The sequence below is a fragment of the Oryza sativa genome, chromosome 10, assembly GCF_034140825.1.
Source record: "Oryza sativa Japonica Group chromosome 10, ASM3414082v1".
NCBI lineage: Eukaryota > Viridiplantae > Streptophyta > Magnoliopsida > Poales > Poaceae > Oryza > Oryza sativa.
The window spans coordinates 18114460-18129040 of NC_089044.1; the positions used below are offsets into that span (position 1 = coordinate 18114460).

Consider the following 14581-nt stretch of genomic DNA (forward strand, 5'->3'; position numbering starts at 1 on the left):
CACTTCACCTGCACGAGTTTTTTTTTTTTCTGGGTCGGCGAAAGCTGGCCAAAGTTTATTTTTAGAATTGTGAGTAAGAATTAAGAAAGTGTTCAATTATCTGCGTGCCCTCTAATTGTAATAGTATATTGAAAACAATACTTTATGTTTATACATGTGTGGGGGTAGCATTTTTAAAATAATAAGAGCATAAGAAGAGAAACTGGGGCAAATGACCAGAAGTCCTATAGGCTACAACAACTTACATTTGGAAAAAAGTAAGACACTACAAATTATGTTCCGAAACAAAATAGGAGCAGGTAATTCCAACAATAATATCGTTACTCCTTAAAGGATGAGTTGGATGTGTTGGATGATGGTGTGTTTTACACCCACCCCCATCAAGATATTTTTTAGCTAGATGTGTATATACGTGTGTATTATTATCTTTAGTAAAAAGTACATTCTTATCATGAATGTACATGTACATTTTTTATTCATCTTATATTTATATATGCAAGTGTAATAATAATTTCTGAACTGAGGAAAATTTTTTAGATCTCAACTCTATATCTTATAGGGTGGACTTGTTGGCTAGTTAGCCATAAATATCTACAAGGTATGTATTTAAGATCACGTTAGCATCACCATTCTCTTGAGGGTACTAAGTGGTTTTGTTATTTCCTTTGAAGGCAGGATGGGGTATCTCTTAGTTGGGAGTTAGAAATTCAGCTCAGAGAGGACTTCTGATGCATCGAGATCGATCAACCATCAAGATGAGATGCACAATATCTTCGGAAAGCTAGGCTCATAGAACCCCAAAGCATTCATGAGTTGATCCGTAATTCCGTATGCTGGAAAAACATTCATGAGACTGCATAACAATGCCAAGAGTGTTTTGTTGCTGAATTACACTATGGACTAAAAAGGACAGATACTTATACAGAAAGTAGCCATGGCCAGTCTTTGATCAAAGGAGATGATGAACAATGTTTTAAAAACCATGGCAGATGAAATTACTCAGATACTATATCTCTTCTTGCCAACAGAACATCTCTCTTTCTGATACGGTGACCACATAGCATAATCCAGCTAAAACTTATTCTGATACTTTGCAACTGAATCATCAACCTTGAGCAACTGGGCAGAACCCATGCATAATTGCAGCAGACCAAACTTTGTCCATATCAAGCACCTTGTCACCACATTCATGCTCATTCCATCCCTCCAACGCATGAAGAATTCCCGCGATTCGCCATGCGCTCATAACCCTCCTTGGCAGCCAATTCTGTCAAAAAAAAAGTTCAAAAATTTTGTGATTAGATCATGTGAAGTTCGTCTGAATCTCTGGATTATTTCAACAGGTTATTACTACTACCTCGCATGAATGCACATTCTGCAGCGTTTTTGGTACAGCCATTGCAGGAGTTGTCGAGTAGCTGCAGCTGTCCTTGCGTACCATCTTTGGAGGAAATTGTGAGTATGGGATAAACAGAGTTCCTTTCTGTGCTCTGAATTGTTCAGCAGAATCTAGACCATCACCAATTAACCAAACCTGAAAATTTTTGGTTTATTAGGCAATGATATTTCTCTTATACATTCTATTCATTTGTCCAGAGAATGTAGGAAAAATGAGGAAATCTATTCTTACCTTTGCGGTGCCTGTTTTCGAAAACGAAAGATTGTCAGCTACAGTTTCTGGTATTTCTGGCTTGAGTAAATGATAATCTTGCTTGTTTGTCATCGTGACCTGTACAAGAATAGTGGTTTGTTACAACATGGTATCCTTTTGCATGCTATAAAATAAATCAGAGGTGAGTAGTGGATTAATTACTTTGATATTTTTCTTGCATAATGCTTGCGCTACAGCACGCGCCACCTTGGAAACATTTCCTGCAAGAATTACTTGGTCTGTGCCTTGGGGGATACTGTTGACAACCACTGCAGCAGCTAAGCTGGTTCCATCGACAATTCTTGCTCCCAACTTTGGGTATTTCAGCAGATATTGTTCTCCACTTTTATTCAGGGTATGTGCCTTATATTGAAGATATTGTATGTCAATTACCAGTTCAACCATGCATGAGTACATACTTCCCTAATTTCTACATATTGTATTCTCATGAAATGTACAGAATTTATTAGTTCTGTTGGACTACTGTCAACGGACTCTTTGCTACTTAATTTTTTTATTTTCCTACCTTTATGACTAAACCTTTTCCCTGAAGATAAACAATTATTAAGCACTAACTGTTTTATCTTGACTAAAATTTGGCAGTACATGTGGACATATAGCTAACATCTGAATTCTGAAGTATGGATGATAATGTTTCAACTTGCTCTGAATTCATTAGGAAATGAGCTACCTGATTCAGGAGTCCAAGGCTTACAACTTTAGCCCCATTCTTGTCAGCTTCACATACCGCCTTTTCGATAAGATCATTGATAGCTTCCTTCTCCCAATCCAATCCATACTGCACAAAACAAAATGTTTCTAACCTGATTATCAATTTATCATGCACACCATCTGTGAATCATGCACTGAACATGGTTACTCTTACATGGAAACTGTATCTTGGTATGGCCCATGACTGCATCCTGATCTTCTTCATGACATTCCTCTCAACAGTGAATGAAGAACCGTACGTCCATGTCAGCACCATGGAGAGCCATGACAGAGGCCACATCATCCTCATGTACCACCTGGAAACGTAGGGCCTGGACGCAAATTCGGCGAAACCGGGCCTCATGTGGTAGATGGAATGCAGGGTGGTCAGGTGTGTAAGGTGAACCACATCCACTGCTTCTTCTTCCTCATTGTTTTTCAGTGAGTTCTCATACAGAGTGTCTGATGACTTGTCCATGGTGTTGTAGATATAATCGTAGAACGGCATGAAAAGGGAGTAGTTTGTCCGAAACTGAGTGTGGTGCAGAGAATGAAACCTAATATATCACATAAGTTCAGATTATTATAACAGTGAAAACAGCATGTATGATCAAGTTATTTATTTTGCAGAGTGACATGCACATCATCTTCTTTTATTTGGCTTTTTCAATAACTATAGACCATGTGCATCCTAGCTATGCAGATATCAGGAGTGGTTTTAGAGTATATTGTATCCAAGATCAATAAAGCCTCCTTTATCTTAAAAGAAATACTGAAAACCGTAAAATTTCTCCAATATAAAATATGGTACTTCCCCTATGCTTTCTTAAAAACTGTAAAGTTACTCTTTTACATACTCCCTCCATCCCAAAATATTTGATGCCATTGACTTTTTTAAAAATATTTGACCGTTCGTCTTATTCAAAAATTTAAATAATTATTAATTCTTTTTCTATCATTTGATTTATTGTTAAATATACTTTTATGTATACATATAGTTTTACACATTTCACAAAAGTTTTTGAATAAGACGAACGGTCAAACATGTTTAAAAAAGTCAACGGCGTCAAACATTTAAGGAAGAAGGAAGTATTATTAAGAGCCTGATGAAGTACTTACGATGGCGTGTACATGAGATACTTGAGAGGAGGGAACCATGTGAAGAGCCAGCTGGGTACCAACTCGAAGTTGCAGTGCCCCATGTTGTTCATGAAATCAATGTAAATCAAATACATCTCGAATGCAATTATGGAAGCAGTTCCAGTCAAGGCACAGGCGATCAGTGGGATCGAGAAGAGCAATTCGTAGGCAACGAGCTCAGCAAACGGATGGATGACGGCTGCAACAACGTTAGGAATTGTAGGTAATGAACATATATGCATTTAGGTATATGTATCTGCTTGCTCAATTACAAATACTGCAGTCTGCAGGGTTCTCTTCTTCTGCAGTGTAACCAGTAGACACTATTGGTTTTTTTTTAACAGTACTTAAAGAAAACACCATAATCTTAAAGGGATTTTATGGTTATCAAGAATCACTGAATATATCGTGTTCTCTAATGTAAAATTTAGTACTAATACAAGTAGTGCATTATTTTACATTTGAAAAGCGATTTCTCCCATTACACATCCATTCAAATCACTTTAAAGTCAATTTATGGTACCGTCTTGTACATCTTAAAATTACAAGATGACACCAAAATCTTTACTACTATTAAAAGATAGTAGTGGTGGTAGTGAATCTGCCATCACCACAATCACTGATAAGGGGCGGACCCAGAAATAGGCCAAGGCCTAGGCCGCCCCATGGAAATTTTGGCCCAACACAAAGTTACATGGTTGAAAGGAGGAAAAATAGACTTATTCCTAGTAAAAATGCATATTTCTCATCGGGCCTTTCATCTCAGGCCCTGGGCCGTGGACCAGTTTGCCCAGGGCCTGGGTCACTGATATATGGGCCATGGTATTAAGGTTTGGGAGAGTCGCCTGTACTATATATACTGTACTATACTTTAGCTCTTTAATTTTCTAAGCATGGCATTTTTGTTTGTTTCTTTAAGATGAAAAGTTGTGTTTCAACCATTTTTTTTTAAAAAAAATTTAACAAGGACTTAATTTTGCTATTTTTAATAATCCGTTGCAAGTTGCAACGCACTGATATTTGGCTAGCTTACACGAAAAATATAGTACTTCTCGATACCTCTCAATAAAAAAAACTCTTCCACTCAAAAAAAAGGGGGAAAAAACCCCTTAGAATGTGATTTCTCTCTTGTCTAAAAGTCTCTGATACGTTGTTCATGGACCACGTTTGCTTCTCCGTTTGGTCAGGCATTCAGCAACGGATTCGATGGGCTACATAAATTTAGCTCGCGATCGATCGGTCGGCTTACTTCGATCTCAATGGTCCATGAAATATCGTGTGTCCTTTGCATTCCTTAACTCACACACTCTCTAGGCCTACAATTATTGTTCAGGCATGCATTGAAGGAGGAGGGAATTGAAGTAGCGATCGACTGGCCACAGGAACACTCTGTGTTTCCTGAGGAACGGACACGCGCGACACTTGCATCTGACGAAGTACACCTCCTGTTTTGTGTCCTTATGGAAAAGACTTGTTTTTTACTTTGTTCTATTGGAAGATTACCGTGGTTTAATTTATCCCAAGGTTACAGGTCTAGTAATATTTCTGTCTCAAAATTTTAAGAATTTGTATTACCAAAATCTTAATATTCATTTAGAGGTTTGGGACGAAAGTAATATCATGTAATAGGTTGTTTGGAGCAATGATGGTACAACTAGGTAGTACAACTTACTTCCTCTATTTCAAATTACTTGTAACTATTAGTATTGATTGAACTTTGATCATTGATAACTTTAGATGATGAATAAAAATTTTGTAAAAATATTTATGACGCAACACAATTCGATACTAATATAGAAGCTCAAAGGTTATTGCCTAAAAGAGAATGTAATGTTTGGAGCCTCGAGGATAAACCGTCTCTAGTGGCAATTAATTACGTACATGTGATGGGCTCAGTGACGATTGAAGAGTGGTGGTGCGAGTGGTAGTGGGTGTAGAGAAAGTGGTGGTGCAACGCACGATGGAACCAGTAGTAGAGGAACTCCACTGGCCCCGCATGCAGCAAGGCGATCAGCCCCGCGCCATCCGTCCTCCACAGCGGTAAGTGTTGCCCGCCCGGTACGTACAGTGCGCCGAGGTATAGTAGGATACCGCTCAGGATGATCTGGTCGTCCCTGCACGCACACCACCATACACGTAACAACACATCAACTATAATGAGGTTGAATTAATTAATCTCGAAGGTGAAGCTAGCCGCCACGAACACACCGCGTGGGTTGTACGTAATTTTATGGTGTTTGGCATACCAGTTCCTCTCGCGGTCAACCTGGTCGAACTCGATGCCGCGGCGAACAATCTGGCGGCGGCCACGGGCGTTTTGGAGGCGGGAGATGGTGATCCAGGCTTGGTTGTGCAGCATCCGCAGCAGCAACGACGGGAGGATGGCGATGTACCCGAGATCCACCTCCCGCCACCCCTTGGTCGCCACCTCATACCACCCGTGCGCTACCCACGGCGCCAGCAACACGTACTGCATATGCACACATATACATGCATGAATCCATCCATCGAATTAACTCACATGTGCTATAATTTATAGCTGAAGTTACTGTTGTAATTTGTAAAGGTCGGAAGTTGTGTATACTGAATGTTTTTGCCTAATCAAAGACGATGTGGCAAAAGCTTATTTAACCATGTACTCTTTAACAGTTTATTTGCTGCACAGAGGTGCTGCAGGAAAGTTCATGCCCCTGCATTACTGATCTGCAGCAGATGCAAGAGAATTAATCTCATGCACTGCTAGCTGCACATGCGGCAATGTATGCTTTGATATCAAACAGAAGCTAGCGAACTCAAACAAGAACATAATGGTCATGGTGCAGTGCTGCCATGGATGGAACTAGAAGCTGTGCGTTTATTTGCTCGATCGAGCTGCCAGAAGACAGTGAAGTAACTGAATTAAGGAGAAGAAGATGGAAGGTTAATTTTGATTACCTTGAAGCTGCCAAGCTTCTTCCATGGCCACTCCGTGAAGAGTCCTGGGTTTGTGGCCATGGTAGACGATCTATGGGTGCAGAATCTTCTTGCAGCCTCTGGCTAGCTAGCTCTCGTTTCTGCAGTCTCAACACGGCAAGAGTCTTGCAAGAACTGGCCTGAGAATGGAGGACGGATATATCTCAATTTATAAACTCGACCAGGGCTTCGATCTAGCTGTGCGTACGTGTCAGAGTCTCATATACTACTCTTACATAGTGCTCCCCCATCTTAAAATATAAGGAATTTTAGTTGAATATAGCACATCATAGTACTTTAAATCCGGATTTAAGTTTTTTTAGAACGGATAGAGTAGATGAGAAGTATGTTCAGATTTCGTTGCACTGTAATATATCCCATCAAACTAAATTTGCTTTTTTTTTTTTTACGGAAGGAGTACCAGAGAGAATGCCAGTAACTTCTGAATAATTCTACCTTCAAAATAAATATTCTTGCATTGATTGGGGTTGCTCGAAGGGAAGATATCGGTCCTTTATGAATCATGTGCGTCAGAAATAGGTAACTAGGGTCAGGTTTGTGATAGATGCAGCAGACGGCATGAATGTACCAAAAACAAACGAGTTACTGCTAAGCTAACCTTCCTGTATTATTTTTTTATTATTATTTGTAACATAATTAACTGCAAATAATAAATATATATATATAATCGAATTCCATCATGAAAATGTTGTTTTTCTTTTTCCTACCAAAGCATTTCAACATTGATACGATCATTATGTATTTTTAGGTAATTCTTTACGGGAGGAGGACGGGTTATTAATTCCATTTTGATACTGAACAAAATGATAGTACAAGTTTCGGCGTTAAACCGGTGTTCGACGAGGGGTTTAAAGCTATGATCGATCGTCTAAAACTTAATAGATAGATTTTTATCAGGTTTGGGTCTTTCTGAAGATAATAGCTCTAGTGACCCGGCTATATTTTCTTATGTGGATTATTGATTTGAATACAAAGAGGAGAGCTTAAGGGAACACAATCTTCTCCATCTGTTCGGGCAGTCTGTGTCTTTGAGAAGAGTAAAAAAGGGAAATTAAGAATAAAAGAAAAAGAGATGAGTCATTAATGTATGATTAATTATTAATTATTTTAAACTTTAAAAAGTAGATTAATATGATTTTTAAAACATTCTTATAAAATTTTAAAATATATATGTATATATGTATACTGTTTAGTAGTTTTTTTAACGAATCGGCAAGCTGCCAATTTCATTGAATAGAGAAGGAGTAAACTTTACAAGTAAGAAAAACAAGGCTCAGGACCTTCGGTCCAAATGAGCTAAAATTATAAAGCAAGCCAGCTACCAAGATGCCTCGCCCCTGCCCGAGACCATGTTTTGGCCTCCTCTTTAATTTTAGCCAACAGACTTCCGGTAGATAGCTCTTTGTGCTGGAAACCTCGCCCCTGCCCGAGACCATGTTTTGGCCTCCTCTTTAATTTTAGCCAACAGACTTCCGGTAGATAGCTCTTTGTGCTGGAAAATTCTACAGTTTCTCTCGTTCTAGATTTCCCAGTTGACCAGGAGTGTTAACGTGTGGAGTGCTTTCTTTGGGGCTTTCTTCAAGTTAGCGGTGGCCTCTCTGTTTAGCAGTTTGAAAAGTGTGCACGTGAAAATCGAGGGACTTTTGTGCCTTTTTGTTTTTCAAACGAACGCTCAGTTCGGGAAGTCAGATTCCTACCCAAAACCACTTTTGAAGTCTATGTATTTCTTGATTCTTTATTATTATTATTATTATTATTATTATTATTATTATTATTATTATTATTATTATTATTATTATTATTATTATTATTATTATTATTATTACACACGCACACCCTACCCCTATGAGCACCTCCGTAAGACTGGGCCGGCATGTCTTGAGATTGACGAAGTCACCATAGGTGCCTCGCTGTCGACGAGTACGTCGTCTACCACTGAAAAAATAATTAGCCGTAAATGCGAGCACCCGTGTCAACTCTAGGATTTGAACCCGGGTGGGCTGGTTCCACCACAAGTAACCTAACCAGTTGAGCTATGCTCACTTCGCATTTTTTATTTTTTATTTTGCTAGCTGTTTTAATCATATATACACATTTATTGACACAGATTGTTTCCAGAGTACATAATAAAAAAAAATAGAACTACGGCTCGAGAACGCCGGAATGTCAACCAGAACATTCAGAATGGAATTGATGACAAAGTATGGTGACCACGTTCGCATGAATGTTATGTCATATCCATTAATTTGAATAAGTTATTCTTTTCACTACTTGCGTATTCTTTCATTCTAAAATAAACAAATCTAAATAATACAGGATAATATATATCTCGGTATAGATTTACAGTATCAAAATATGTTATATGCCGTACAGTATTACGATATAATATATACCTCGGTACTGTTTATGATATTTAACCCAAATCAAATCTATCGACAAGTTCTCATTCAACATAAATTTGTCCATATATTCCGCAGCAAAGCAAATAACTTTATCTAGCTAGCTTTTAATAACTTTGTAAGCCACGATCTGTACACTTGTAAGCCACAATGCAAGTACGGTTCAGCTCACCTGCAAAGCTGAGCGAAATTAATTAAGGTGAAGCCTGAACATTGTTACGAGTGACGGTGACAATGCGCAAGAACATGGCCAGTTCCGTGTATACACTGCACACTGTACGTTTCTTTTCGTTGCACACACAATTAATCGTCGTCAGCCACGCTTTAATTTGTTCAACCAGATTTGGTTGCAAGTATTGGTTCGGTAATAATCAGATCGACATATAGAGTATACATGCACCACGCGTGCATTCTATCACTAATTAATTGACTATATTTTTTTTAGATAATGGATTTTCATTAATAATCCAGCCTCTATATCCACGAAGGATATACACAGCCAAAAAGATACAAGAGCACTTAGACTCAGATCTCAATAGAGAGAACACAAAACCAAAAGAAAAAGAAAAAACAACTACCGGCACATCCTTGCTTTCCGACATCCTCTCCTAAATCAGCGAGATTCGGAGTGGAAGTCGTCTAGTCGTCAACGCCCCTAGTGCGTCGTCGCCGCGAGCCTCCGCTGATGCCATCTTCATTCGCTTCAGATGAGTTGATGTCATACGTCCCGGTTTAGCCCACCTTCATCCGTCGTTGCCCAGCCTAAACAAGCCAACCAAATGCAGGCCGACAGATCCATTTCCGCTTCACTGAATTCCTAGGCCTCTGCCGCCCCTAGGGCCGTCACCATCTTCGGGATCCTCCTCCCCTCCTGGATTCCCAGCTCGTCACCGCCCCAAGGGCCGTCGTCGGAGACCTCTGGAACCGCTGTCGAGGAAAATCAATCTCTTCCACCGGACTCCCAGGCATCTGCCGCCCCTAGGGCAGCCACCGTCAACGGGATCCGCCTCCTCACTGCGAACCTTGAACTGGCACTCAGGCTGCCACCGTCTCGGTTGGACGCTGCCCCTAGGGCCGCCGCCGCCGCCGGAGAAGCCTTCTGCCCGGACTCCCAGGCGATTCTGCCATACGCTGTTGCGAAAGATACCACCTCCACCCAATCCCGCTATCTCCTTGCCAAGGATACACCGGCGACACTTAGGCCACCGCCGTCCGAAGGGACGCCGCCGTCGACTCCAGAACACCTCAGCTCCCGCACTTAACAATCACATGGCTAGATCTCTGTCCTCCGTCGCCAACTTCACCACCGCGCCGAAGGGGACAGGCCACGCGCAGAGGAAACATATATATATATATATTGTTCTAGTTCTTTTAAATTAAATACTTTTAAAGTTATTGATAGTCAAAATTATAAAAAATTATAAAAGTTTGACTACAATCTTGTCCAAAACGTCAAGAATTATAAAATTAGTGGGAGTACACGTTAAGTTTATAATAGTAACTTTCATATGCTGACTCGTGGCATTAATTTCGCGTGCCAGAATCAGCTAAAGCCTCAACCTAGCTCACATTCAATCGAGCCTTAATGTTTGCGGTGTATGTATACAACAACCTTAAAGCTAGCATCTATTACTATGATTTTAATTATTTTTTGTTTTAATACGAAGAAACTGTAGTACATGGATTTTTCGTTTCTACAGTGCTCATATGAAACCGTTACAATATTACCATAAGATAAAATTGTGACAGTATATATAATTAGTTAAACTATATATCTCAACAATTTGATTAGCTGTAAACTTGTATCGATAAGAATCCTTTGTATACAGTGAGATTGACAACGTGTGATGAGATCCATATTGTCTCCTAGAGTTGTGTAATCTTCTGCTCCTACCCCAGTGTGAATCGTTAAAAAATACTCCCTCCGCCCAAAAAAATAAACCCTGGGTTTCTATGTCCAACATTTGACCGTCCGTCTTATTTAAAAAAATTATGAAAAAAATTAAAAAGATAAGTCACGCATAAAGTATTAATCATGTTTTATCATCTAACAACAATGAAAATACTAATTATAAAAAAATTTCATATAAAACAGACGGTGAAATGTTGGACACGGAAATTTAGTGTTTGTTTTTTTAGACGGAGAGAGTAATTACTTGTATACCGTCAGATATTCAGGTTGTCAGACGACTAAGTACGACAGTGCATTTGGTTAGTGGTTGGTACCGGTACGCGGTACAGTGCAACTTTTGTTCTGTCACACACTTGGCTGGTTGGGTTTTAATTTCTACTTCTCTTGCTGATTAATTGGCACATGTACGGCATACACTACAGTGCTCAAAGCAAAAATTAAAAGAAAATAAAGAAAAAAACAAATGGCACGGCACGTATTTTAGAGGGAGAGTGTTTTGCAAGCAGCTTCTCGTTGCATGCTATTCAAATAACTAAGATTTTTTTTAGAAAAAAATGTCTCAGTTTATATTATTACCTGTTATTGTACTAGACAAACCATGCATGTGCGCAAGAGTAAAAAATTGATCTAACACGTGGAGAATATATATCAGATATGCATTTGGATTTATTTTTGTTTTCCTCCTTGTTTTTGGTGAATTTATGGAACGATATGATGGATATGCAATTGTAATATACTACATCGCTATTTTTTTCTTTAAAAAAGTTATAATTATTTAGATAATTGACGAAGGATATGCACATTTAAACTATAAAATGGCTTTCCGACGGAAGCATATTTGAAAAGCATATATAGATACAATAAAATTGTTGGTGTCATCCAAGATATATCTAATCGATATATAGTGTACTATATAGTTGGCATTCAGATCCTTAATTTGGATTTACTACAAGGAGCTGTATATGTAGTGGGTTGGATCGAGTTGGTTAAATCTTGTATCCATAAATATATATAGCTGTGTTTCAGTTTTAGTTGGTATAGTTATTTGTATAAAAAGCAGCCAGCCTTTTGGGATGGGATATTTTCCCTTCCGTTTTATATTATAAGCTCTGACTTTTTTGACTTATTAAGTTTGATCATTTTTTTTAAAAAAAATATACTCCCTCCGTTTCTAAATAGTTGACACCGTTGACTTTTTAGCACATGTTTAACCGTTCGTCTTATTCAAAAACTTTTGTGAAATATGTAAAACTATATGTATGCATATAAGTATATTTAACAATGAATCAAATGATAGGAAAAGAATTAATAATTACTTAAATTTTTTGAGTAAGACGAACGGTTAAACATAATTAAAAAAGTCAACGGCGTCAAATATTTAGAAACGAAGGGAGTATATAGCAACATCTAGAATATCGAATGAGTTATATTAAATATAATATTGAATATATCTTGATAGCGCGTCTTTTTTAATGTTAGTTTGTTTCTAAAAACTTAGTTAAATTTAAAGAAGTTTGTTTTAGAAAAATAGTTAATGCCAATTATAATATGAAATGTAGTAAATAGGAAATTAACTAAGAATATGAGTTTAGGTTGGGTTCAGAAGGATGATCCGGTGGTGCAATGGGGTGCAGGGGTAAAATTAATAAGATGTCGTGAAGTCATAGAACAGAGACGATGAGAATGGGTCGAATTATCATGTTTCTCGTGGCAGACGTCTGAATATGCCAACGATATATTTCCTCTTATCTCAAAATATAATAATTTAGAATCGAATTAGGCACATTCTAATTTAGGATCGATTAGACACATCCTATTATGATTAATCCGAATAGAAGGTTTATCCATCGTAATATTAGAATGTGTTTAATCTGATATTAGGTTGCTATACTCCCTATGAGTTGATAATACTTTTTTTTTACAAAGTCACAGCCTCAGAAAATAATTTTGGTAACTATTTTCTATTACAATATATATAGAATTATCAACAAATTACGATATTGAAGTATTATGGTTTATATTTTATATTTCTAAGACAAGTATTTTAGAAACTATTAATAATCAAAGATTTTAAAGTTTAACATCAACCTTATTCACAATAATAAGTATTGTTAATTTGGAGGACGTATATTTTAAGATAGAGCAGAGTTATGTACTTACTAGGCGTGACCGTGTGAGCTAGATTGGACATACTCCCTCCATTATATCCGTTATATTTCAAGTGCAATCATGAGTTTTCGTGTCTAATTTTGATCGTCCGTCTTATTTAAATTTTTTTTTATAATTAGTATATTTGTTGTTATAAGATGATAAAACATTAATAGTATTTTACTCGTGACTTGTGTTTTTAATTTTTTTTTTAAAAAAAATAAATAAGACGGACGATCAAAGTTGAGCACGGAAAATTACAGCTGCAGTTAAAATGGGACCGAGGGACCAAAGAGTACAGCGATTCGCTGTGAGATTGGACAAAGAACACATGCACGCGTGTAATTAATTAGCCTGGAACTCTGGACATGGAATACATGCATGCATGTCCGGTCGTCATGGGCGTCAACGACTCATAAATATCGACCTCAATTTGATCATAATGATCAGTAGCAGCAACTCCGCATGCTATGCAGCAATGCAGCTCAAAAACCGTTGGCACCTTTTATTATAGGGCTCCTATAATCCAAAGAATTTCAAAGGAAATTTGAAGCATTTCAATTCAATCCTGATGATTTTTCTTTCATATTGCGTTCGCGAAATAAAAAGATATTTCTTTCATATTAGCTTATTTGGAACAAAGGAATACGATTGGGAAAAATCAACCAAATTTGAAATGAAAAAAAAAATGCTAGTTCTTGTGTTTTGAAAATCATGTGTCAAATAAGCCCTATGTTACATGTGTATTTTAGGGTAGATAGGAGCAGATCTATACTATTTGAGGGGTGCTCACGATTGGCGGAGCCACCGCCCGGTGACCCCGGGCTCGTCGCAGCGAACACCTGTAAAATTTGTTATATTATGGAATCGAACACAAAATTTTCATAGCAAATAGTTGCTGTGGTTAGTGTTGGCAACTTATTGTGACAAGTTGGCAAGCACGATTGCAGGACCTAACGCTTTGCGGTGATCTTAGAGTCGCCAACCACCCCAATCTAACAAAAGCTAAATCAATATAGGATTTTAATAAACTAAACCGGCTAGCGGAGCCGATCTAGATGAAACTATGGATAACTACCCATCTCGCGAGCAAAACGGAAGGTTTTCAGGACAAAACTACAAAGAGGTGTCGCACTCTCGCAGCGGCGGCGGACGATTTACGGCGCAAATCGACAAAGATGGACAAACTGAACTAGAACTAGAAGTAAAAGTAAAATAATGATTCGATTGATTGATAATTGGTTGATTTTTTACAATGAACCAGCCTTACCCTCTTATATATGGGTTAGTCTTGCCCTCTATAGGTACTCCTCCACGTACTATTCGGGATAGAATCCAAAAGAAACCCGAAACATGCCTTCCCGAGCAAGGAAACCTCGAGACCCGGTGAAACAGTCCTGAACATGGACTCTGCCGGTCAGACCGGCCACACACCACCGGTCTGACCGGTCCACTGTTGGCGGTCTGGCCGGATAGTACATGGCGGTCAGATCGGCCCTCTCAGAGGAAAACCGGCAGATCGTCCAAACTTTGGCAATTTCCCTATTTTAATTCTAGGTGCTAAAATTGGGTGTAAACAGTTAGCTAGATTAATTGTTCTGGCTTTGAAAACTTTCTAGCTCTACCAGGAATCCAACCAAGAATTTT

At 38.3% G+C, this 14581-nt stretch overlaps 1 protein-coding gene across 1 annotated transcript; it reads right to left on the reverse strand.

Annotated features, from left to right (window-relative positions):
• Positions 1–917: 917 nt before the first annotated feature.
• On the reverse strand, positions 918–6596 carry LOC4348869 (very-long-chain aldehyde decarbonylase GL1-5-like). Its single transcript, XM_066304911.1, is given in 12 exon segments — positions 918–1204; positions 1206–1267; positions 1358–1399; positions 1402–1534; positions 1631–1729; positions 1814–2014; positions 2343–2450; positions 2538–2919; positions 3482–3701; positions 5384–5616; positions 5749–5972; positions 6437–6596. Coding segments are annotated over 12 exon segments (1863 nt in total). The 5' UTR covers positions 6497–6596; the 3' UTR covers positions 918–1105.
• Between the last annotated feature and the right edge of the window lie 7985 nt (positions 6597–14581).